Here is a 27,505-nt window from a genome sequence, read left to right on the forward strand (position 1 = left end):
CACACACATACACGTGAAGAGACGCACACATAAAGTGGATAATATAATATAACACACACGCAGCAGCCTTGGGCCAAAACCTCCTGACGGTTGACGTCTATAATGAGCGGTTTAAATGTATTTCTAGTCATAAGCTGTTTCTATTGTGGAGCCAGAGAGGAGCAGCAGGCAGCACATTCACGAACATTAGAGTCACGTGTAATTGGATTACTGTAATCCAAGTAAGAGAACAAGTACATAAAAAACAAAAATTACAATTAATGAAAAGCGTCTGTGCTTTGAGTGCATCAGCAGGTTTATTTAACACGTCTTCACTCAGTAGAAAAAGCTTTCTGTAATTCATCACTGACATCTGCTGATTTGAAAGATTCTGATGATGTTCTTTTAACCCTTTAAGACCTACCATAGAACCAAGTCCGCCAGAGCTTATATTATATTTTTACATGCTGTAGAGCCATTTCTGGGAGCATTTCAAGTTGATATACATCAATACAACCATTGGAGCCTAAATGTTAATAATATGTCTGCATTAAGTGCATAGTAATTACATAAATTGCAAAAAAGTGCAATAAACTACAAAAAAATTGAAAATCGTTTTCGTTTTTTTTAACATATATTTCTAGTTAGAGAAATTTAAGAGGCTTATCCCTGAAAACTGTAAATACAAAAAAGTTGCACAAAATAGTTTCCCACCACAGGAAATTTATTTTGAGTGTCTTCATAGTTTTATTTTTGAAATGCACCAATTTTTATACACTGCAGGAAAAACGAAAAATAAATATTATAGTGCAAATTTGCAAAAAAGCAGCATATGCATCAAAATAAACAATTTCCAGCAGTGCAATATGAGTCCTCAGCATCCCAGAAACGACACAGAAAGTCATAAAGTCAAACATAACTTTTAAAAACACCAGTATAGGCTCATAAGGCCCTGATGGTAAAAAACGACATTTCTGTGAAAATGATGTCACTTCCGGTTTAGGGCAGGTCATGGTGGACATGCAATAGTTCGCGCTGACGTCTATTCCAATGTAGGAAGTGTTACAAACAGCTGATCGGATCGGCAAAGCGTGTTTCTGGAATATTATGTTTTTGTTGCTGCAAGTGCTTTTTATGCAGTTTTTGCAAAGCTATATGTGGAAGGAAACCGTGACCGAGGACAAACTGATGGCATCAGATGTAAGTACAACTTCTCCGGTTTCATATGCAAAAAAATTATTGCGCTAGCTCACGTGATTGCAGTGCTACGGGATTTAAAAATAGTTACACAAAACAGAGCGTGCCCGCTCCGACCGGCTCTAAAGGGTTAAAGAAGACAAGTGAACAAAGACCATCGATAGCAGCTTTGTCTTTTGTTTTTGTCCACTTTATTAATTTAATGACAACAAAAAGTGAAGCTGACGTGGAAATAACTTAAAGCTGCATTCTCCTAGTGGCCAACAGGGGGCGATTCCTCTGGCTGCAGAAAGGCTTCCTGTGATGGTTCTCTTCTTATTTGTCCTTCTGTATTTTGTTGTAGTCTGCTCTCTGTGTTCTGGATTATTTCGTGTTTCTGTATGAGCTCTTCATATTTGTTAGCGTTATGTTCTGATTTTGAGCTTTTAGCTTTCCTGACAGCGTTGGAGTTTTTCCTTTTTTTAAATCCTGTAGTCCTGGGATACTCAATTAAACTTAAGGAGGCCCAGTTAGAGAAACGTCCTCAAACAAAGGTCCAGAATATCATAAAGTTTGCCATGCACTACAATTCAGTGCAAAATATTTTGAAGTATTTTATCCGATCAACAACTGGCTGTCGAGTAAAATAAAGAAAGCATTTCAAGAATGTTTATTATGAATTTTCATAATGACGTGGAGCGTACTCTAATAATAATTAAATATTAATAAAAAGTTATTTTCTTGTCAGTTAAATATTGTTTGCAAACAAAAGGAAAACAGCTTTTGAAAGTGTCTTTGAACAAAGTGCGTGATTTAAAATAATGTTTGAGTTTCCTCTAAGCTGCATTTGTGCGACTGGATTCTTCAGACTTCTGTGTCCGGTCTCCTCGCCGAGCTTCCTGTGTTCACAGCCGTTCTGAATCAGTCATTTAACTGTTTCAGGTATGTGATAATAGTTCTCCAACTTATGCTCCTTATTAGAATCAGAATTAGGATAACCCAGGGTTTGCTCATCATCTGCTGCCTCGGTCCGGCACTGCTGGTGGTTTCTAGATACCAAGATGGTGACAGGGAAAACACTTGGGGGTTCAACAGTTTATGGGCCAAAATTAAATATTTTGCAGCCCAAAATAAGCAAACGACTGAATTCTTATCTTAAACTCAACAAGATGGCAGCCCAAACACAAAAGCTTCAAAAGGCAGAAATCTGAAACCGATGGTGATGTCACAGAGGCGTAATCCATCTTTTATATACAGTCTATGCGTCTGAAACCCTCTGAATAGACAATAAATTGAAAATCCACAACAATGGAGTGTTTAGTTGTTTGTTCAGCAGGTAGCTGCCAGAGTGAAAGACATTTCATTCATTCATCAGCAAAGCCAAGCGTGTCGCATTGTTCGTCTTCACTAGGCAGGAGGAATGGCATGTCCACTACTAACGAGGACCAACACAACATTGTTTGTTCCCTGCAGTCTGCCCTTTTGTTTGTTTCAATCCAACAAATGCAGACATAAGATAGATTTTATATTTACACAAGGCTGAGAGAGAGACGGAGAGAGGGAAACAAGCGAGAAGGCAGCAGAGATGGATGCAGGCAGAAGTGCAGACTCTTACATTTAGTCAGATGAGCAGCTCCAAGTGGAGAAACATCTTCTGCAGCACAAAATAATGACATCACACATGCAGAAAACAGCTGAGCGAGCAGGTCAGGAAACACACGGCGCGTTGGCCGGTCGGGGTGAACGTGGACATACGGCAGGACGGTTTATGCTTCACAGAGAAGGCAGACCATGTTCAATGCATTGAATTTAATCAATTCACTTCAGTTTTATTTGTACAACACCAGATCACAGCAACAGCTGCCTCAAGGTGCTTTATATTGTGAGGTAAACACAACTGAAAATACAGACAAGCCTTAACGAAGGTGAGAAGGAAAAACCCTTTTTTACAGAGAAAGCTTTGAAGAATCACTGCATGTTTCGTGCTGCTCATGCAGCTGCTGTAGAAGCTTCTGGAGCTTTATTAAAATGACATTTCCACCAGTCACTGACAGCAAACTAGAACATAATTCCCCTTCTTTCAATGCATGGCAGTCCCAGGACCCAAACGAAGCTAATATACACTGATTTAATGTGGGGATCATGTCACATGATCGCCTGGGTTCCTGTGTCTTTACATCAACAGCAGAAGTTTGAAAACGTAGGAGTTAAAACCGATCTTTGCTTCTTTAGATGAAACCGTATGTCCGGTGCTGGTCCTGTGGGTGAGGATGCCTTTCTGTGTTTCTCTGAAGTAACTCTGCAGAGCTGCAGCTCGAGAGCTCATCGACACCCAATCCGGGAGGTTTTGATGTCGGCCATTTCATAACAGACAGGAGAAATCAAAGCCAGGCCGCCGCGTCCATTTCCCACCACCTGTCTCTGCAGACAGCACCTGGACATCTGCTGGCGGGGATCCTGAACTATACCGGGGTCAGAGGTCACCAGCTTGAGACTGTGGTAGCAGTCGGGGTCACAGTGAGTTTTACTAGCTGACATTTAAGGGCGCGCACACACACGCGCACACACACTCAAACAGCTGTGAGGACAGGGTACAGCTGGCACAAACAGAGGAAAGTCACACACATGCTCAGCTGTTTCTACATTCATGCCTGTAAGAGCCAACCAGCTTCAGTCCACTCGTGCTTTTCCTTATGTTGCTTATTTGTCTCCTGCTTCACTGGTGGATGTTCAGACCAAACATGGCCAAAGCTTCAAAAAATGACATCAGTGCACTGAAAAGCAATCAGCAAGCGATCTTTTTTCTGCTTTCTGCTCTATATGATGTCACAAAGACAGGACATCCTTAATATGGTCGTCTCAGGCACAGAAGCTCCGCCCACCTGCAGTTCAAACCCTCTTTGTGGGAAGAACTGAGGGGCTGCATCGAAGCCCAGTATGAGATCAGTGTGAACTGTGCAAAGCTGCTGTAGTAAAGTCACAGAGTGAAAACACGGAGCTGGAGCTTTAACCTAAAGTCCGACTCCAGCGTTTGCCTCGCAGGCGTCCTGACGGTGGAGCTGTTTCTAAATGATCTAAATAAAGAAGCGCGCTGCGGCTCACTCAATAGTTTTCCAACAACAGTGTTGGTCTTTAGCTCGGAGAAATCAGACATGTCAGGCTTCTTGGATTCTTTGTTTTAGCCCAAATGACAGCGTGGACACGGAGTTTTTATGCCTAAACCAAAGCAACAGTGACAGTTTCAGCTTTTGTGTCAATCCTCAGATGTGTTTGTGTCTCTGCCACCATCCTAATGTGAATTTGTTTTTAAAGCAGCAGTGTCCCTGTACGCAGCTGATCTATGCAAATCTACACGGTTACATTTTAACCGCAGTGAAACATGTAAAGCTCATTTAGAGTTGTTTAGGACGAGCGTGTAAAAGGCTGCAGTGATGCTGCAGGGATTCGCTGCATTCTTGAAATGTTTTGGACCATTTGAATTATGAAGCTTTTAAACAAGAGCAATTTTGACATTAGAGTCGTTGGGAGGTCGAGAGGTGTTATAAAAGGAGCCAGAATGCTTTACAGCAGATGATTATGAAGCTTCGTGATGGTATCCAGGCTGCAGCCGTTGCGTACCTGAAGTACCGAGCTTAGAAAACACAAGCAAACAATAAATCACAGGAGCTTTTATTTGGCGAGAACAATGCCGTCTTAATAACACTCTTAAATTATTTAAAACTTTCCCATCCAGTCGGAGCAAAAGGATCTAAAGGTCAACTGCCAATGACTGCCACTTTGGTGACCTTTGACCTTAGCTGTTGACCATGGGCATGACGACCAGCTGATTCCAATCTTTTACAAGACAGTAAAAAACCACATTCAGTGATTTATAACACCATTAAAGGCTCGGTCAGCTATTTAATCATTACATAACCAAACCAAGGGTCTATTAAAACTGGAGTGCCGGAGCGGCTTAACAGCTTCTATTTACAGTGAGCTGTTTGTGTACTGGAAATAAATTACATACAACTGAGCTGGCGGGAGTGGGGAGATGGGCCGAGAGATATAGAGAGTAGCAGAGGAGAGAGAGAGGACGACAGCAGAGGGGAAAAACAAGGAATTACAGCTGGAAGAGACGTAACAAGAGGGAGATGAATGGCTGCGGTGGCTTTGTTAGCTTCACTACGACTGATCAGCTGTCGCAGCTGCACATTTAAAATAAAGAATTTTGGCCTTTATTCGGTTACATAACAGACTCTATACAATTATTGATATTCGAGGCCGGCTAAAGAGTGAGTGAAAGTGATAATAAATAATAGTTAAAAATCATAAAATGGTAACCCCACTTGGAAGTCAAACCCTCGTCTCCTGAGTGGAAGTCTGTGGACTGCGAGCTTCTCACCACACAGCAGGAGAAAACACGTTTCTGTCAAACTAATGAACATGAAAGACTCATGAGTGCCTACATCAGCCCGTCCCAAACTTTAACCTTGACTCTGAATCATCAAGAAACGGGCCAGAACAATCTGCAGCTAATCTCTACTGTTCTGCTAAAGCTGAACATGAAAGACGCCACTTTGACTGTAAAGACAGAGACACACCCTGAAAGACCCACAGAGGGAGAGGGTGCTATAGAGATTGAAAATGTGACGTCATTCCGGGGTAAAACCGCAAAGGATTGTGGGAACGAGTGGCAGGCGATACTAGCGCACGCAGGCTTTCACATGAAAACAGTCACACAGCGATAAAAAGAAACACAAAGAATGGCAAGAAGCTGTTGTATTATTAACTGCAATAGCCGGTCGCATGACAGCCACAGGAAGCCGACGGGTAAAGTGATCGGTTTTTATCGGATTACGTCGTTGAAGAAAAATTGTTCGAGCCACGTTTCCGAACTAACAAAGAGCCGACGGATGGCCTGGATTGCAGACCAAATATGACGTTTCAGAACACTCCAGCTCACGTGTTAGTCTGCTCCAAGCATTTCCACAAAGGTAAGTCTGCTGTTGTAGTTATTACGTAATTTATCATAACATAATTGTTGATGTAGGTTACAAATAAGTCTTTATTTGAATTGAATTTGTTGCGCTATGCTGCTTTGTTCACTATAGCTTTGCGGGCTAATGTTTGTTGTGTTTTGTAGGAAAACCAGCCTACAAAATGCAGGAATGTGATCCAGACTGGCGCCCTCTATCAACCTGGGTCAGACAGAGTTTAAATCTGCTACCATAGCCAGATTTGATCGGTTAAGAGAGAGAGCGAAATCAAAACAGCCACGAAAAGTCCTGCATATATGTGCCCAAGTGTTGTATTGAAGCAAGCAAGTGATGAATAACTGTTTTCCAGTAAGTTGTTTTGCAATGTTGTTGGATGTTTTTTTGCATTGTTGATTTGTTTTTCACCGAAGCAGCTAATAAAGCACCATTGAATACAATTTTGCATCTTTCTTATAAGATTCTATAATAGAATGAAACAATAATGCCAGTTATGAATAAAGACAATAACTGAATGAATTACGAAACTCATTTTATTTCTATTAGATCTGAAAATGTTGTGTAACACTACAACCTGAAACAACAATTAGATTGCGTTGGCCTGTACAGGAGATAAAGGACAAAAATGTAACAACAGCTGTGAAATGGAATAGTCCAAATCACCAAAGTAAACTGGACCTGGGCTTGTTGCAGGGATCTGAAGTTACTAAACATTTTGTGAGTGTATGCACTCACACTTAGGACCATATAATAGTAAATATGTGCGTGATGAAAGCTGGGCAGCACGCTAAAGTCCTTACTCCACTCTGTATGCTTGTATGGGTCTGACCCTTTCACTCCTTTGATTTTTTCGTCGTACTTTTTTTTGTTTTGCCTTTTCGTCAAGTCTGTCTTTGTACGGAGCTGCCGTGTTCTCCGTCGTTTTGTACATCACTGTTTTTGGGGCAAATAAAATGCAAGTAGGGATTAAAACCGGTGCTGGAAATACTAGCGCTTGATGCAGTGTTTTGATTTTGTTGCCACGGGTACCCACAAAGCAATGCACAAAAGTCACGTGGTCTGTGAATCTCTATAAGTAAACCCAGGCTCAGTGTTAATATGGAGGTGTTAGCTGTGGATTGAGGTCGGTGTTAAAGCAAAACAAACAGATATCAGCCACCTGCAACCCGAGCTCTGAGTGACAGACTGCTACGCAACTGCTACACCGATCACACTGTCTCCATCCCCGGCTTAACTTTACTGCTCTCAGCGAGGTTCATATCTGTCTGACTTTTATCTTAAATATCACAGTCAGAACACACAACGTGGTTATGATAGTTGTTCTCCTTTAAATGTATTGTGTGAATCATAAAAGTCAAGTCAAAGTTGAGCCAACATGCCACGTCATGGCTGAGCAGGGATTGGAACCATTGGGGAACACGTTACAGAAGTACAGAACAGTGTTTTTATAGAGTCTAAAGTTGGACAGGACTGACTCATTCTTAGAGCCTGCCTCAAGTGGACACTGGAAGAACTGCAGGTTTTGTAGATGTCCACAGCTTTGATGAAACATGAAACACAGTGTAAAAGACAGAGATCAAGAACCGCTACTTCCATTCTGGGCATTAAGTAAAACAGATTCATTCTCTTTTTGCAGTGAAACGGGGAATAATATGACTTCTTATCACTGGATTCCCGCCCTTGACCCCGACACTAAACCACAGACTGGTCCGGTCGGCGCTGACAGCTCATGTTCATCTAAGCCTAACTACACATCGCAGAGAGAGCGACGTGGAGCTACACCTGACCCCAGCTGCTGACTAATGTTCAGATCTCACCAACACCTTCTTGCTGGTGCATTATTTAACTGCGTAACTAGGTCACGAGCTGGCCAACACGCATTGTCTGACATAATAAAAAATCATTGTTCATTCATGTTGCTGAGCCAGCAAGAAGGCTTGCCAAAAACAACACCGGCATGAATTATTTAGATGTCAAAATATTACGTATTTAACAAAAACACAGCAGCCATGTCTATTACTCATGGTCAAACCCCCAGTGTGTGTGGCTTTGTCTGAGACTCGTTATTTAAAGCACAGTTACACTAACAGTCGGTGATGACGCTGAACAACGTCACATCGCCGCTGCCTCCGCTCATCTGCAGATAAATTCTGAGCATGCAGGTGATTGGGGATGCTGCAGGACACCAGCTTCTTCGATTATAAAGCATAAAAATATCAGAACAGCCGAGCACAGATTAAACGGGCAGGTTAAACACCACCTGTACAAAGACTGTGCATCATAAACTGTATTTGTGAAGTGTGCACACTCTCAGGCGCCAGATTGGCCGCTGAGTGCAGCTAACATTAGCAGGTTAGCATCCACGTCCCTGTGCTGATTGTAGTCACACATCGCTGCGGTCGAGTGGATGTATATCAGCTGTCACGCTGACTCTTTCCAAGGTTTCTTCACAGAGAGAGAGAGATGCTGCTGCCTGCTAGATCCCTAACATGTCAGACCTAACTTTCACCCAATCAGAAGGAAGTTGGCCCAAAGGTGGGGCAGCCTTAAAGGGAAAGGATGTAAAATGTTATTTTTCAGACAGGGGATGAGCTGAGGGGTTGCACTTGGGTCCAGGATGAGTTAAAAAAGCTAAATCATGCAAAGTTACTCCAAGTAGATCCAAGAATAAAAAATTGCAGCTAAAAACAAGCAGAATAGATCAATACTCATCTAATCTAATAAAGTGCTTCCAGCATTGCCTCAGCTCTGCCTCACAGGAGGAGCTGTCCTGGCAGGGGGAAGCTGCTGCTGTGACTGGCTCATGGATCTGTTGCAAACTAAATGTTGCAATAAAGAAATGTCTTTAATACTTTTTCAAAAACAAAGCGTTTCTCTGGCAACACGAAAAACCAGCTAAATAAGTCTTGTTACAGTTCAAATGAGTTCAATCTCAGTCTACGTCTGAGCCCTGCCAGTCAAAAGCTCAGACCTCAGACTGCTCTAAATGACTGGCTACTACATTTTTTTTCTACTCTGAGATCTTTATGATGTCAAAGAGAAATGATTTCACTTATGTGGTCATCTTAGCCAAAGTTCTTCTAAACAAAAGGAAACCAGCTAATACCAGCATTCAGAAAGGAGCTGTCCAGAGTGTGAGCACAAGCATTTAGTGACTGGCAATGCAACCCACATTTTCTCAAGTTATCCCAGATTCGAGGCAAGCGACAGAAGTGACAACCAATGAGAACGAAGGATGCCGTTGATTGACTTATGAGAGGGTGACAAACACATTTAAGGGTTGCCTGGGCCCAGAATGTCTGCTGAGGATGCATGGTGAACGGACTTCCTGTGTGGATGCGCGTTCATTATAAGACAACAGTGCTACAGGAAGTGCTGAGCTACGGCCATCCCCAAATTAAACCCCAAAAAGAAACTTTCTAAAACAGAGATGCTGGAAAAAACAGGGTCATTTTATAATGGTGGTGATCCCTCCCCACAACCAGAGTGGACGAACCAACGAGCTTGTTAAACTCAGAACAATGGAAACCTCACAGCTGGAGAGTGTTTGTTTCCTTCTCTGTCTCTCGTAATTGTTAAATATTTCAGGGGGTTCGGGAAGAGGGTTGGTCACGTCAGGAAACACGTCGTAGCTCGCTGACGGTAAGTCAGCACCGTTCAGTTTACAAACGCTCGCATTCAGCTGGGAGGATTTCAGGCGATCTGAGGGGAAATGAGACAAGCAGAGTAACAGGTAACGGGAGGAAGACGAGGAACGATGCATCAGTGCGTGCCTGTTCTTCTCTTTTCTGCTGAATGTCCAAGTGAATTAAGAAAAAGGAATAAAGGGAATGAGATGTTACAGCAGTGGCAGAGAGAGAAAACAGCCCTCTTGCATCACACACACACGCACGCACGCACACACACACACACAGGAAACAAAGCTTGATGCTAAGGAGTTCTGAAAGCAGCGATGCTCTGAGTCCCTCTCTTTCTGTTGTCCCGCCCTCCAATCCAGCCTCCCGTCTCAAACAGCGTTAGCGTATCCATCTCTGTGAGGACGACGCTAACCTCCAAATGATTCTGCTCTAAAACCAGATTCGGACGCTTGGACGGCTCCTCTGAACCTCCAGCAGATGGTGATCGGACCCTCACCCAGACCCGTCCTCACAAACATATACATGTATTTACACCACCACCCCCATCCCCCTCTCTGGCTCAACAGCAGCTGATTTAGGGGGAAATATGTTCCTGAGCTTTGTTCTATTTATGCTGCCCTTTCACATTAGGTCACAGTGTGTATCTGTGTGTACATGTGCCGCAGCTCTCGCTGTATTTGCATGTTTCACCTCGCGGCTAAATGTCTACTGCACCACGCAGTGGATACAGAGATCCTGTAAAGCTAGAGCAGAGCAGAGGAGATCTGGTACTCGGCTGTTTGTAGGCGTGTTCAGGGCTTGTAAACAAGTCAGTGACTCTCACCTGTTTTTCATGCTTGTGTTATGTTAACACCCTGAGCTACAGCCATGGCTACCAATGGCCGCCCCTCCCTGAGGCCGGTTCTATTGGAGATTTCTTCCTGTCAAAAGGGTTTTTTTCCTTCCCCCTGTTGCCAAGTGCTGCTCAAAGTTCGTGTGATTGTTGAGGTTCTCTCTCTAATACTGCACGGCCTTTATTTTTCAATATGAGGCAGCTTGAAAAGACCGATGTTGTGAAGAGAACTGAGCTATGGATTTTTAATAAAGCAACCTTTTTTAAAAAGCCTGTGATTACATGCGCTTGATGTGAAAGTAAATGGTTAATGTGGAGATCTCGAACTACTAGACGGTACAAACACACAGTCTTCCTTTTTCTTTCTATGAAAATTATCTTTGAAATGGATGGACTGAGACGAAACACACACACACACACACACACACACACACACACACACACACACACACACACACACACACACACACACACACACACACACACACACTCAAAGTAAGAGGGTCCCTCAGACAGAATTGGAGGCCTCCGGCAGTGCATTATGGTCCAGCATTTTTCTCACTCTGCTGTGCTGCGTGTGTGATGTGTTTGTGCTAAAAGGGTGTATATTAGTGTGCGTGTGTGTGCATCTGTGGTAGTGATGCAAGTTATTCAGACTCTGCGTGCCTCTGTGTGTGTGTGTGTGTGTCCTGCCTCACTTCATCTATTCATAGGACAAAAAGTCCGACTGAGCCGCAGACACCGTGTGTGTCTGTGTGTGTTTGTAAGTTCTTTGTACGACTCTGTGTCACATTTTTCAAACAGTGTAATATCTCCTTTAGGAACAAAACTCATAAAACTAAAATTTCTTAGTGTGTGTGTATGTGTACCGAGGAAGGAGGAGAGGAAGAAGAGGGAAGAGGAGATGTTTCGTCGTTTCCTCGCTCTTCTCTTTGTATCTAACATGAAATGACAGATTTGTGTCATGTGTGTTTGCCTGTGTGCGTCTATGCGTGTGTGTACACACTTGTGCTGACTCGGTTCATCATCACCTCTCCTCTTTAATCATGTTGTGCACCTGTTCTCCTTCTCACCCCCTCCCTCCCCCTCCATGTCCTTCTATCACCATCATTTCCAGCCTGGAGGAAGGACCCTAAAAAAGCGATCCCAGCTCGAGGTAGTTGTGCGTGCACGCAGCGAATAGAAAGATTGTGGAACATCTTAAGTTATTCTTACAGATATTGAGCAGAAATCTTGCTAAAGTTTGCTAGAAGTTGCAGATAAACAGTTTGTGGAAATGAAACTGATTTTAAGAAAGTGCTTCCTTACACAGTTTCCTGTGTTTTTGATGCTCCTGCATCGTATTAATGCTCCAGTGCAAACGTCAGTCACGCTGTGATGTAATAGCTTTTTAGGAAAACGTCTTGAAAGTAGTCAAACCTAAACCTGACCTTTAACAGTGAAGAGCAGTGTTGGTCAAGTTACTTGAAAAAAGTAATCAGTAACTAATTACTGATTACTTCCCCAAAAAAGTAATCCCGTTACTTTACTGATTACTTATTTTCAAAAGTAATTAATTACTTAGTTAGTTAGTTACTTTTTAAAAACACGATTTACAACCTGAAGAGGTGATAAAGCGATAGATCTTTCAGCCCAATTCTACTTTTTCTGCATAATCCATCATACAAAATGTAATCAAATGGAAAAGTCTCTTTTTTTTAAAACTTGTTTTATTAGTTTTAATCTTTTAACTTTATGCATCAAGCAAACATTAAATTATATGCAACATTCTCTGACTGGAAGAAATTAGTTTAACATTTAAACCTATTTTCTGCACATTCCACCACATAAAATAAAATATTTTTTGTGTTTACACTCAGTCTTTCAAATAGATGCAAGTAAAACACAGCAGAAAATAAATAAAGTCAAAGACTCAGCGGTCCTGTTGCTCTATTTTCACCTGTAAAGCAGGAGTGGGGTAGGCGGAGGTTTACCCTGGTGCAGGTGTGCCGCGGTCAGTGGAAGAATCCGCGAGTTTCTCTGTGAGTTTCCCATTACGTCGTAGCTACTCAGTGCTTGCTCGGAAGTTTAGGGGTTTTTTCGCTGTAAAAAGAATTTTTCTTCCCACACACGATGGACACTAATGTTTTTGTCACTTTTTATGGAATCAAACTCAAAGTAAGGTCAGTACTTCCACGCTTTAAACGCTGCACGCTCATACTCTCTCTGCACTCGATATGTGATCCACTGTTGATCTGCACACAGCTGTTGTCACGAACGTCGCACTCGCTTACGTCACTGTCATGAGACATTCTTGCAAAAAAATCACGGTTTTAGTAACGCAGTAACGCAGCGTTCCTACGGGAAAGTAACGGTAATCTAATTACCGTTTTCGCAATAGTAATCCCTTACTTTACTTGTTACTTGAAAAAAGTAATCAGATTACAGTAAGGCGTTACAAGTAACGCGTTACTGCCCATCTCTGGTGAAGAGTCAAATGTAATGACTTACACAAACAGGAGTAACATGCAGTACTGAGCATACGGTTCATCAGAGTAAAGATGAAGGACAGCTGAGCTCAAAGTAATAATCCTAATAAGCCAACAGCGCCGCACCTGCCTGACTTATTTCGATTATTAGAGCATTTGAAGCTCTGAGCTGTTGTGACTCAACAATAGGGACTCGTGAGCTTCAGCCCTCACTGGGAATCTCAGAGAGTTCCAGGTCAGCTGGGATTTATGTGCCGTCCAAAGTGCTCTTGGACTGCAGCCACGTTTTTATTAAACTGCCTATAACTAATAGCAGTAAAGTCTTCACTGCATGCTAACGTACTGGGAGGACGCTCGGCTTTACTCAGCAGAAACGATGAGATGGCAGCTGCTGGGCTGAGCGTGCTGCCAGCAGCTGAGCCGCCGCAGACGCGCTGCACAGATTAGTCGAGCTGAAAAGTGACATCGAGCCTGCACGGGATAATTAGAAGATGAAAACAACACATGAAAGCAGCACATGAGCCGTGGTAAAAATGGTCTGCACATGCTCAGATCAATCATTACGCACGTTATTGACTGGAGGCAGCAGCACTGATCAAAGCTTACAACCTTTTTATTAGTGTTTCATCAAGTAAATTCACATTTCCTCTGGAAACACTTTAGCACTTTAAGTTTTAATAATCCAATAAATCTGCTGCCTGGTCAGTGCTTCTGCTTTTTTCTGTGTAACTTATAATGGAATACTTTTAAGTAACTGTGAATATTTCTTCTAATAATCGTTTCACGTGACTCAGGATGTTACGCCAGGCTTTTGTGCAGCGCTCTACCTGAAAGACGGGAAAAGGTAAAGTTTTGCACAAAGTACAAATGTTTCACTTCATAAGGAGAAAGAAAGGATAACTCATACTTTTGTGTGTGGCTTTGTCTACTTAACTTTAATCAGCACAGGTGTTTTAAGCGACTGTTGTTATTATATTACTTGTAGTCATATTTGCAGTTACACATTTTTCCCAGTAGGAGGGGTCTGAGCCATAAACTGTAAATAAAAGATGACCACTGTTTCCTGAAGTCCCAGTTTGGTGCGCTAGGTGAGCAGTTCTTGCTGTTTGCCTCTTGATGTTTTAAAAAAAATCATTTTAGTATGATAAATATCTTGGGATGGCTCAAAAGAGGGCGCTGTCCGTACGCAACTTGTACATCGCACTGTAAATCATTCCCTGCTTTACGCTCCTTTCTGACCCTAATGCTGGGCTCACACTGTGCGATTTTTGGCCCATTTTGAGCCGATTTTTGAGTCGTGCGATCGTTTTGGCGATCGGCCCGATTTTGGCCTTCATCGTGCGTCGTGCATCGTGTAGTATACGTGGGGTAACGAGAAGCGATTGACACCTCACGACCAGCTCCCGATCATCAATCGCTTGGTCGTGAGGGTGTCACCGCAGTTTGCCACACTGCGCACGCGCAAACACAAATGTCAGCGAAAAAGACGGCGCAGCACAGCAGTGCAGCGTGTGATCTGGACACAAGCGATGGAGGCACAACTTGTAGAACTTTGGAAAGCTCATCCGAGCCTTTTCGATGTGGCCTCACAAAATTATCACGACCACAACAACCGTGAAAATAGTTGGATCTACATGCTGCTCAATCACAGCTGATCAATGTTTTCCATTAGCAATTTAGCAAAGTTGATGGTGGTGGTGTGTCTGTGTGAGTGAAAGACAGAGAGAGAGCGCGAGCGACAGATTTTCTGTTATAACCTTCATTTCATGGACGCACAGTGTGAGCACTCAGGTCGCATCAGAGCATCGGGCCGTATAGTGTGAGACCCTGCATCGTGACCTATGAACTTCTAACCCCTGCGAGTAAATCGTACAGTTTGAGTAGGAGCTGAATAACGCGACTGAAAAAATCGCACAGTGTAAGCCCAGCATAATCGGGGACCATGACATACAAGATAAATATCGTGATGTGTTGAATAAATCTTTAAACCATAAACATGAGTGTTCACTGAAGTCAGAATTTGTGTGTTTTTACCACCAACTTTTACACAGCAAGACTTCATTTTCTAAGCACAGAAGTCGCCCCCTGCTGGACATTAGAAAACTGTAAATTTACAGACTTGGCACCAGTGAAACAGTTACAGTAACACAACATCATTTCCACGAGCACCGGTTAAAAACCAGCTGAAGCTTGTTACAGCACAGATGGGTCAAATTCAGCTGAATCAGCGTCCTTCGGATAAAAAAAACAATGAAATGCATGGAAAAGAATATTAGTTAAATATATGTTGTTGTGCATTTACTTAAGTATGTAAGTCTGGCTTTTTAAGATGAGCTGTAAGTGTTGAGTGGTAGACAGCGGTGCACCTGTAAGGGTTAATGAACTGACCTGAAGACAGACCAGCCGACAGACAGCCAGTTGTTAGAAGGTAACCTCGGGGGGGAACAGCAGCTGACTCATCCTCACACCTGAGCTTCTTACGTCACACACAGGTGTGTGTGTGTGTGTGTGTGTGTGTGTGTGTGTGTGTGTGTGTGTGTGTGTGTGTGTGTGAACCAGAAAACCTCAGTTGGCTCAGCACAGAGTCAGTTCTCCTCCCTACCTCCTCCCTCTCCTCCTCCTCTTCTTCCTCAGAACCCTCAGTCTGCTCCTCCTCTCCCTCCCCATCCTCTTCCTCCTCTGGGAACTCTACGTCCGACTCTCCGGGGGCGATGGGGACGCTGATGGTCAGGTTGGGATTCGTCATGTAGCTGTCATCCTCCGGCACCACGTACTTCTCCACGTGACGCCCTGGGATGAAGAAAAAGATGGATGGATGAACTAATGGAAATATTTTTATCCCTACCTTTCTGCAGGATTTGTTTTATTTGATTTTTTATGAAAGTTGATTTCTAAACAGTTTAGAAAATCCAAACTCAAGGCCGTAGATGGTCAGACAGCGGGGCCGCGTAACAGTCTAAGACTTAGAAGATCTCTCTAAGAAGTTCAATAAAATGAACTTCATGTCTACATATTAGAGGGTCTGCTTCCACCAAGTTACTTGCCCAAGGACACAACGACCGAGACTGTCGGAGCCATCCCCAACCCCCGGGCCACAAACCAGTACCGGTCGTTTAGTACCGGGCCGCGAGAGTTGAGTCTCGGGTGTGAAATTCATGGTTATCAGGGCTTTTAACGTTTTTATCGTTATCTCAGTTTCACTGGGTCTTTTTCCGTGTGTTATGAATAAATCTTCATTTTTTTGGTACCGGTACTGGTTTTATTTTGTCGGATTTATCCGGCACACCTTAAAGGCCGGTCTGTGAAAGTATTGTCGGGCATAAACCGGTCCATGGCACAAACAAGGTTGGGGACCGCTGCTTTAAATAGATCAAGTTAAGTCTTAAATGCATTTCAAAGATGGAACTGCATGAATGCCACATGCATGGAAGCTTAATTTACTAAAAATCCCATCATATTTTACCAGATAAGACTTCAGCGTAGTGACTGAGACCATATCCACATCAGGAAAGTCCTTCCTGGGGTCTGTGGCCATTTTTTCAGAGACTTCTGCACAATCAGACTTCTGCTGCTCCTCTAACAGACTGATTTATTTGGGAGGGAACTAAACTACTTCATGGAAACTTCTCTTCAGCTCATTAAAAACATTCACTTTTGCCATCAGACCTGGAAGTTTCATGTTTTTGGTTTAATTTTAAGAGACACACCTGTCAATAATAGTTGACGGTGACCTTTGATGAAAATCTTATTTAAAGAAATTGATTTAGCAGCTTAATCTCATTTGTTAATTATGTACAAAGACTTTTTGAAAAGATGTTTGTTGTTTAACTGCTTCACACGGCTGATTGCTGTTTATGTGTGACTGCTTCTTGGCTGAGGGCAGGAACTTCCTGGAAACAAAGCTGGTCGGCTTTGAGTGGCTCTCACCCAAGAAGATGCTTGGCACACAACCATCAAATGGCAAATTAATGTGTTTATATCTTTTATGGATCGGCAGCTTATAAATACCAGATATTTTTACTCTTAAATCTCAGATGTCACAGTGCCTTACATGCATTAAACTGAGAAACAGCCGCAGCTGCATGACAGCAGTCCAAGGCTGGTTACTGAAAGGTGGAAATTAGCCAGATGAGGAGGTCATTGTGAATTCTAACAAAGGTAACACGAGAGGACGAGTACATCCGATCTGTGTTAGTGTGCGACAGAAAGAATCTCTGAGGTATGTCACCTATGACAGCACCGTTGGCCTCCGTGTGGATGGTACTGAGGCGTTTCAGCTTCATCATGGCTTTGGCCTCCTTTCGCTTCTGACGACGACGCTTCAGGTTCCCATTAAAAAAATCCACCACCTGAACCACAGACAACATGAAGGAAAACACAGTGTGAGACAGAACGAGCTCTGTGGTAGTTTACAAAGTGACGCACAGACGGGTACCTGTCTGCGGCACCAGGCCAGGCCCCGGGTGATCCTGTGAATAGCGATATGCAGGTTGTTCATCTCCCCGTCGTCGTCTGGAGCCGAGAGGTTGTCAGAGCTGAAACTGCTGAGGAGCAGAGCCAGGAAGAGGTTCAACAGCTGGAGACACAGAGAAAGACAGCGAGGGAGAGACGCTGAGTTTAGAAATTCAGTTTGTAAGACAAGATTCAAACGTGCGTCAGGATGTTCTCTTTGACGTCACGGTTTGCTGAACTGAACTGTGGGTGCGGTGTGAGCGTTGAGAAAACTTTTCAGGCTTTCTTTTTTCAAAAATGATCTTCATTAGTTAGCACTGATGGATATTTGCTGACTTCGCCAGTAAGCACCGAAACACCAGGGTTTCTCCCCAGAGGCTAAATCTGCGTCCTCGCTCCTGTCTGCACTGACCTCTAAAGCTAACAAAGACAGAGCATGGCACAAATCCAGCTGAGTCTCAGGGAAAGCTCATTAATATTTCAGGTACTTCGACATAAATAAGTTTTAATCCATTTTTACAATTTATCCTCTGGAGACCATGAATGTGTGAAGATCTTCAAGGTTGTCAGGAGCCATTAACCCTCCCTGTCACCCAGATGTTCCCAGTTGCTTCCATTCTCTCATCCTTTATTCTTTAGTTAACTCATTAAACACACACACTTACACACTCGCACACACACACAGCCTGTGTGGCGTCACAGTGTCCACAGAAGGTTGATTGCTCAGTGTGTGCTGAATAATGCCTGAGGCTCTTAGTAACTGATCACCAAGCCGGAGTGCTGCTCTTAGCCAGATTGCTTCTCTTTAACCACAACTCTGTCTGTGTGTGTGTGTGTGTGTGTGTGTGTGTGTGTGTGTGTGTGTGTGTGTGTGTGTGTGTGTGCGTGTGTGTGTGTGTGGTGACAGGTCAGGTGGCTCAGGTAGCAGCTTCCTGCATCTGTCTGATTTCAGCCAGCAGACCTCACAGCAGCAGACAGGTGGGTTTGTTTCATGCTCAGAGGCACTTCGGCAGGCCTTGCTATGCTTGTAACATAAATGACACCATGAGCACCACAACCGGCAGCACGGGTCTGTCTAACAGAACAGCCTACCAGATCAAAGTGTGCAAAGTGTGAAGCTGGAAAAGTTATAAAGGGTTTATCTTCAGATGTAAGATGAGAACTCGCTGCTCCTTTGTGTTGATAAAGAGCCCGATGAGGTGCTTTAGATCATAACGGTCCTGGATGCCCGCCCCCTTGGAGTTTTTTGGGGTGCATCCAACTGGGAAGAGACCCCGGAGTACTCTCCATAGAGATTACATATCTTGTCAAGCGTGGGATTACCCAGAAATAACTGGAAAACATTGTTGGGTAGAAGGGTGACCCAATTTCAGACAAATGAAGGAAAATGTATTAAATGTATTTTTATGGTTTATGAGACCATCTGAGCAAATTTTCTCCAATAGCAAAGGGTTATCGTCATAGTCAACCAAAGACATGTTGGAGAAGTTCTCGCAGATGGAACAAATTTGTCTTTTAACATATGTTGAGTTACAGATCTAACGCCAAACCCCAACCCTAACCAAAGAATCGAGAATGAACCCAAAAACGAAGTGAAAAAGAATCACAGAAGGTTTTAAAATCTACCCTGCATCCTAAACTCTAAACGAGAATCCCTGTATGTCAAACAACGATGCTGAGGCCCTGCTACTTCCTGTTAAAAATATTTCCGATGTCAGCCTGGGTATGGGCCCTGTGTCCTCAGGTCATCCTGGTCCAGTCCAGCTCATAATAATTATCTCGCCGTCCATTTCTGCCTCGGCCCATCTATCAAACATTCACACGTCTCATTCACAGCTATTGATGAATCAAGCAGCGCACACACCCCGCAGGCTGGACGTCCCGCAGCTGGTTGTGTTTATGTAACGACTCAACTGGATCCGGCAGCTTTCCAGTTTCTGGTTGTGTAAGAGGAAACCGGGCCAGTGGGTCAATATCTGACACCAGGAAGCAGAACTCTGACATGTGTGTGCAGGCATGCATTACTCGTGTTGTGAGGACATGATGCAGCGCATGCAGTCATGTTGTCAGGACTTCTCCCCCAATTAATAAATCCTCGGTCATTTATATTTATTTATTTGTCCATTTTTTTTCTTGAGAAAGTTTTCAGTCTGCTTTGTGCAGGTTTGTGAACTCTCCAATTATATTATTTAAGGGCTGTGACTAAAAGTATTATTTTACTTTAAACTGAAATTTTTAATTACCTAGGTTACAGTGTGTGTGTGTGTGTGTGTGTGTGTGTGTGTGTGTGTGTGTGTGTGTGCATTGATCCCAGCTGGTGGTGGCGGTGTGTGTGCTGTTGTTTATAGTACTGATCAGCGTTCTGCTGTTACAATCCCAGTTTCACCAGCCCAGGTCGCTGGAATTTGATTGGCTGTGCCCTTGACTCAAACACCAATAGATCAATGCAGCTGATTGGTTAACATGGCAACATACCTTGACAGGTCAACCAGTGACCTTGCTGCTTTCCAACAGTCGATAGGAGATTGCTGACAGAAGTCTGTTTTATCAGTTTATTCATTTAAGCCTGTTTATAGGTCAAAATATGCCCAACCTTAATTATGTTTAAGTATAGTTTTGGCCACCTGGGGGCAGTAATATCGCCGTTAAAAGTGAGGAAACAACCTCCTACACCTACTGCACACCCAGAAGTTTAGCGTAACACCCCCGTCCTTTTCCAGCTACGCTTGTCTCAACAGTATATATCTGCTCTTGGTCTCTACCAACATTTAAAATAAATATCTGGCTCTTTAGCTCGTGAATACTCCACTCTATGGTTCACCAGCTGCCCACTAACTGTCTCTGTCAGCTGTTTGCAGCTGAGTAATTTAATATTGATTCATTCGGCTATAATAGATTTTTTGATTGATAAGATTTAATAAATTATCAGGAATAGTAAACAAAGAAGATCCAAGGTATGAGTTGCTCTCTATCAGTCAGGATTTGGACCAGAAGCTGTAACACACAGACTAACATCTGGAAATCCTGTACTCGGTGCTCAATTTCCTATTTTGAATTAAAAAAGTTCCTAAAACAAAACACAAGTATCATACGAAACTTCTAACCTGCATAAATAAAACACGATTCAGGCCAGAGACCAGAAATGTGGAGCCATGTTGACTTAATCTAATGTGACAGGTGTCCGCTTGGTTCCAGCAGGACAGTCAAACTGGACTAAAGCCCTGCTGCTGTGAGAGGGAAAACCCTCCGTGAAACAGCTGCATGTATTATGATGAGGAAGTGTGTGAGGTGGATACAGTGAAAGAGGGAGAAGGTTTATAAGTGTGTCCGTGCATCAGCCGTGGATGTGTTTATGCTTGGTGACAGCGTGAGCCATCTGTGTGTGGGAGCGCGTGTCAATTTCTGGACCACCTGATCCCCCCAAATTCACCTCGTTTAACTCGTTAAACGGATCGTAGCAATTAGCCTGGGGATTGGGCCAACCATCCACGCACTCTCACTCTCACACACACACACACACACACACACACACACACACACACACACACAGAAAGTTAAAGGCACAGCTGAGCCACTGGTCGAGCACACGGGCGGCAGAAAGATTTTGTTATTTATTTCCATGTATTTCTGATTGGATGTGAGACTAATTTGACCTCTTTTCAAAGTTCAGGTAATATTCTTCTCACTGTTGCTGCGTCTGCTTTACTTTCACTTTATTTCACTTCAAAAAGCCGCACTGATAAAGCCGCACTGATCTCTACTCCATTAACTGTCTGCTTCATTATGTTGGTGATGCTGGTTTAAATCCATTCTAAAGTTTCTGTGCAGGTGAACGAGGCAGAACATCACTTCTTCAAATTACAAACATAGTTTGTATCGATTTTATTGGGTCTGTCTGTGCTTTCAGTGGCTGCATTTTTATGTAACACACCTTGTATCTCTTTTTGCGAGTGCTTCATGAATATAAAATCTAATAATGTACTAATAAGAACTATTATCTTACAGCAGTGGAGCTGGATGCAAATGTATCTGTGAGGAAGAAAAACATCTGATCGAGTTCTGCCCACATCATGATTCGATGTCTACATGCAAATGAGCTACACATATTGTATACATTGGTGAAGACCAGCACAAAAAAGTGAGACTGCGGAGACGAACAGACGACAGGTTTGCCTGTAGCTGCTTGGCGAGACAACCCAAGCTAAGTCCTTCTAGAAGAAAGTCAGCAGCCATCTTTGGAACCAGTCTGTCCAGTTAATTTGTCCATCGGTCAGTCAAATCTGAAATTAACTCATATTTTTATACAGTAACTTTAGTATATTTAATGAAAAGTTTTAAAATCATGCCGTGAATATATTGAGAGTTACAGGCCGTAGAAGTACAAATGTGGCGCTTTTTATTCTGCATTATTTTTCCATCATTGAGTCCTCATAATGTCTGTACAGGCGTTTAAAGCCAACCAACCAAATCAACTTTACACATGGCATGAACTAAAAAGAGATCAATAACAGGCGTGCACCAACATGATGTCTGCGAGGCAGAGGAACCGAAAGAAATGCTGGTAACCTGGATAAACTTCAAAAAGCACATTTTGGGTCAAACTGCCAGCTCGAAATCAGAGACAACCCAAACGATGGGCTGTAACGCCACCTGTTGGTTTCAAACGCCACAGTTTTTACCTTCATGGTGGTGTTTCAGACACTTCATTGTGTTGATGAAAGGGTGGAGTGCTGAGTTATCAGCTAAGCTTGACAGACATGTTAACATGAGACTCTGTGGGAATCTGACTCACTGTCGAAGCCTGCCTCGAGCGGCCATCAGAGGAACTGCAGGTTTAGCTTCATCTTTCTTGCCCAAACAAATTACAGCAAATTTTGCCTGCTGTGTATTTTAAAATCAGAGATCATTGACTGAGGAAAGCTGTTCCACAGTTTGGGCGCTCCAACCTCAAAAGCACGATCGCCTCTGGTTTTAAGATCAGAGCGAGGGACCGTTAGAAGGGTTCGATCGGAGAGCCGGCTGCGTTGATAAGGCAGGAACGTGTCCACGTACAGCTTTTTGTGTTAGTAACAGTGGATTCTGAATTTCACTGGAAGTCAGTGAAGGGATGCAAGGATAGGTGTAATATGTGAGCATCGGCTAGTTTTGGTTAGCAGCTTTGAACTAAGTGGAGACGAGCTATGGAAGACCTAGAGATGCACACAATGATCAATCTTTAACCCCATTCACAATGTGTCAGGGGCTGGGTCTGTGAGCCGGCGTTTGTGTGATTTTGTGTTATGCTCTTATGTTAAAATCATGTGCTGTTCTTAAGTTTGGTTTGCTGGTTTGTTTTTTCTATGCTTCTGTGTAGGTTCCCCTTGTGTCCCTCTGTCACTCCCTCTATCTCGTGTCAAGTTTGCGTGTCCCAGTTCATGTCTCTTCACATTTCCTGTTTTATTTTGAAAGTCTTGTTTCTATGCTCTTTGTGCTTAGTGTACTTTTCCCTGTGGTGTCATGATTATTTGTGTCAGCTGTGTTTCCCCAGGTGTTTCCATTTCCCCCGTTACCCTTCTGTGTATTTAAGCCCTCTGTCGTTCTCTGCTCAGTGTTGGTCCGTCTGCTTGTCTTGTGTCGTGTCACAGTATATTTTCTGGATTGTTTTCACTCGTCTGTTTAGGTCTCTATTCATGTTTTGAGTCATAGTTTTTACAGGTGCCTGTTCAGATTCACGTCACGTCAATGTTTTCATGTTGAGTTTAGTTTATCCCAGTTCAGTCTTGCCTTGTTTTTCTGTTTTGGACTTCGGCTAATAAACTGCTGACTTTTGGTTAAAGCTTCGTCTCTCTGGTGTCTGCTTTTGGGTCCGTTTCAGAGACACGGATGACGTTTGCATGTGCTGGATGTTGTTTGTTGTGAAATAAAGCGAGCATCTCGCTCAGATCTACAGAGTCCCGTCATTCATCACGGTCGCTGTCGCTGACTCGCTGAATACTTTCATCATTAAAGACCGACTGTGCATACAGGAGCGCTCAGCTCTGAGTGAAGTTCATCTCGGGTAGTCGAGGAGAGCCCAAGAATCAGCTGCTGCTGTCCTGGATAATTTCATGAGCAACAAACACACACACACACACTCACGCACACATGGGGGAGGTGGTGGTGATGAATGGGCAGGTAACACGATCTGCTTTTGGTGCTTCTCCTCGTCACAACAAACCCCTGTGAGCAAAGCCCCCTGGGAAAAAACGTTTGCAACGTGAGAGATGAAGAACGAGAGAGAAGGGTGAGAGAGGGAAGAGGAGAGAAAGAGAGCGGGCGAGGAGAGGACGAGGTTATCTCTTAGCCTGTAATATTGTTTTATATAATGTTTGAACACAGGGAGGACAAACTGAGTTACAGGGACACCTAAAATGTACAAATACAGAAGCAGAAGGCTGCGAGATGTGAACTAAAGTATATGGACGCTGTACTAAAACGGTTTAGAATCACTAACAGAAACGCTGGAGCCTCAGACTGATCATTAAAAGACATGTTAGGGTCACATTTCCACAGGAGGACATGCCGTCTGTCATTTCCCACAATCTGTGGTTGGAGCGTTTTGAGGATTTTGCATTCAGAATAAGACTCAGTGTGTTTCAGATTAATACTCCCAACCTGAAGCTATGGGAACGTGATGATCCCGGGGAGTTGCCAGACAAGGTTTAAAGCCATTAAATACAAAGAGGGATAATTGGACCGCACCACCACTTCCTGCTGAAAGGGACAATGTGTGTCTTCTTTCATTTAAAAACAAAGTATTTGTATTTAATTAAATATTTGCGTTTAGTGTTTAATGATTTTGATTTTCTTCTTTGGTGTTTAGTTTATTAACAAACCAGAGTATACTGCATTGTTTGTTGTTTACAATTGTGTTTTGTTTAGTTACCCCTCGTGTGTCATAGTGGTCTGCTCAGCCATTGTATGACCCTTGTGCGTCATTTCATGTGTGGGTCAGTTATGTGTGTTTGGGCACTCATTTGGTTTGTTAAGTTTTGTTTATTTGACGTCTTTTATGAGCTCAACATTTATTACTTTTGTAAATATGATTTTAGGGGGTTAAATAAATAATTAATAATTCCTGAGACTCCTCCTGTTTTTCAACTCGGTCCTCAACATTTACCTTAAAATTAAGTTCAGCTCTTTCAGTGTTTCTGTGGTAACCGTGGTAATAACTACTGATCTTAGTAGTTATTGCTTATTTTTTTAAGGAAACCAATGAGAAATCAAAAGAAATGACCCAATTTCAAAAGGCTGTAATTAATAAAGTAATAAACACAAAAGCTTGCAATTTTATAATATATGGGTGAATATAATGTTTTACATACAAAGCAACTTTCACAAGTGCCCTATATGTCTCCCTTGGATGAACAGCATATTATATGTCCATCTATCATCCATGCATCCATGCTGCTGATGGAACCTATTTTACACATGTCAGTAATCACATACGTGGTTCTAAATGTGCAACTGAAACTGATGTGTTGGGTTTTCTGCCCTGGGTTTGTCTCTTAGGTATCACGTACTGGAGATGTTTTAGGACAACTATGAACAAACAAAAACAGTTCAGTCATAATTATCCAACCAGGTGTTTGTACGGTTGTTTAATAGGATAGCTGTGCTCTCTGTGGGGGTGTCAGGGGTAGAGTGCTGTTAGGAGGCAAGCCTGTCACAGCTGTCACAGGACGAGAGGTTGGACAGGTTCTCAGTCCATCATAAGGCTCATAGTTCTGTGCGATCCACTGGGTTTAAACATCAGTATTGGACACTGAGAGGATGCAGTTTGCGAGCCTCTCAGTGTTTACAGCATGGACATTTAATCATTTTACACAAAAAGTAGCGCTTTTGGGGTTTATCATTATAAACTCCATGTTCCGGACACAGAGGAAATAAAAAGATTGTTAGTGCTAAGAGTTAATATTCTTTATCTCCACTGGACTGATTAATACAAGCCCAACGTGTCCTGGTTTCCATAATTGTCCACTTTTTCATTGTGTTCTGAATCCTGTTGTTTTATTTTTAACTTATAATAAAACTCGTCTTAGAAAAATATACATTTAATGTAACAGAGTTGATGCATCCCACCATTTATTTTCCTCCGCACGTGTGTTGTTTCTGCTTTGACCTGAAGCGCCTCATATAAGACCACCACCAGATGTTTCTTCTACTAAGAATAATCCATCCAGCATATATGTAATTAATCGGTCAGACAATTCAAACTGCTGATTTGTGCTGTTTGAGCAGCTTTGGAGGCCCTGCTAAAAATGACAATGATAAAAGTGAATGTACATGTATAAATGAACGGAGAGGAAAAGAAGTGGAAAAAAAACAGGAGAAGAAGAGGAGGAGAAGGTGGAGGAGGAGGAGCGCAGAGGCAGGTGTGCTGCTGCTCAAGTGCTGGCTCAGGAAAACACATTCAGCCGCTCATTTGTCATAAAGAGAAAAAGCAAAGAAACATCTGGTTCCCTCTGTGCAGCTGCACACACACAGACACACACAGTTCAGGAACACAGTCTGCAGGAAGTAGCAGGAAACACTTTTCAGAATAAAAGCCCAGGAACAAAGGCAGCTCAGAAACTGTTTCTGAAGAACATCAGGACAGAGATCTACATGAATGAATCCATTACTCTATTAGGATAATCCAGTGATTTACAACTTTAATCAACTTCACATTTACCTTTAATGACAAACTATCTATCCCAGGGGTGGGCAGTCTCAGTCCACGAGGGCTGGTGTCCTGCAGGTTTTAGGTCTCACCCTGGGTCAACCCACCTGAATCACATGATGAGTTTGTTACCAGGCCTCTGGAGAACTTCAGGACATGTTGGCTGTTTCCCAATTCAGGGTCTGCAGCCTCAACGATCCTCAAGGGCCGCGTACTCAAAGACCACTAAGGCCGGAAGTGCGAGGCTTGTGAAATGGGACGGTCTAGCCTCCGTCGCGCTGCCCAGGTTGCCTAGCAACCATGATACTAACCACTGGAAACGTGTCATACAGCTTTGTTTGACAGAAATGAAGGAGAAAACCTTTTGTTTATTTGTTTGTTTGTTTCTACATGAGCTTTGATCATTCTCTGTAAGATTAAGTTCAGCTATTGAACGACGTATATTTTAAAGTAAAGGCTTTAAAACCAAGTTAGTACAAACGTCACTAATGTCACATAACTTTGCCGACATGTGGCCAACAGTAATGTTTAATGTTCTTCGTTATTAAACATTTGCACATAAATAAGTGACATAATATTCAGTACTTAAAGTTCACTCTTCGGGGGCCCCTCATCCGCCGTTTTTTTTCGGCACAATTATCCACACCCAGCGCCACGCTATGCATTCTGGGATATGTTGGGCCACGAAGGACGCATTTGAGGGCCGCATTTCGAGCAGCCTTCCAATTGGGACAGCCTTCGTCGTGTCACTGTGACGTAATCGGCCTTAAAATGCGGCCTTTAAAGCTGCAGACGCTGAATTGGAATACAGCGGTTGAGGAGCTAATTTAGCCATTTAAATCAGCTGTGTTGGTTCGAGGCCACATCTAAAACCTGCAGGGACACCGGCCCTCGTGGACTGAGACTGCCCACCCCTGATCTGTCCTGTTCTTAAAGGCTATTTGGTGTGAGGCTGTGTTGAGAGTTTGGTTCGCTTTGCCAACAAGATCTTGACAGAAGGATGTGGGCCTTCTGCCGTCACTGAGTGTGTGCACACACACACACACACACACACACACACACACACACACACTATATGATTGGCTAAGCAAATGTAAATAAAAACACACATCATTAGGTGTGTGTGTGTGCATTCTGTTTTTAATTAAAATCAGAATCAGCTCTTACAGTAACGCGTCATCTGTGTGCTCATGTGCAATACTGTCGGTCTGCGAACAGCTGGTCCTCTCTCCTGCCCCGGTGCCTTCTGGGTGTTAGAGTAACATCGTGAGGTTCAGTGTCACGGCAACCATGTCTCACATCTT

At 43.0% G+C, this 27,505-nt stretch overlaps 1 protein-coding gene across 1 annotated transcript in view; it reads right to left on the bottom strand.

Annotated features, from left to right (window-relative positions):
* LOC101467375 (sodium channel protein type 3 subunit alpha) overlaps positions 1–27,505 on the bottom strand; it is a 262,766-nt gene that overhangs the window by 52,976 nt on the left and 182,285 nt on the right. Inside the window, exons 20-22 of the mRNA XM_024803636.2 lie at positions 17,505–17,645; positions 17,298–17,418; positions 15,672–15,859 (exon numbers count right to left, since the gene is read on the bottom strand). Coding sequence (XP_024659404.2) covers positions 15,672–15,859; positions 17,298–17,418; positions 17,505–17,645 — 450 coding nt within the window. The remainder of the gene's footprint in view (positions 1–15,671; positions 15,860–17,297; positions 17,419–17,504; positions 17,646–27,505) is intronic.

This window comes from Maylandia zebra, linkage group LG9, assembly GCF_041146795.1.
Source record: "Maylandia zebra isolate NMK-2024a linkage group LG9, Mzebra_GT3a, whole genome shotgun sequence".
NCBI classification, from domain to species: Eukaryota; Metazoa; Chordata; class Actinopteri; order Cichliformes; family Cichlidae; genus Maylandia; species Maylandia zebra.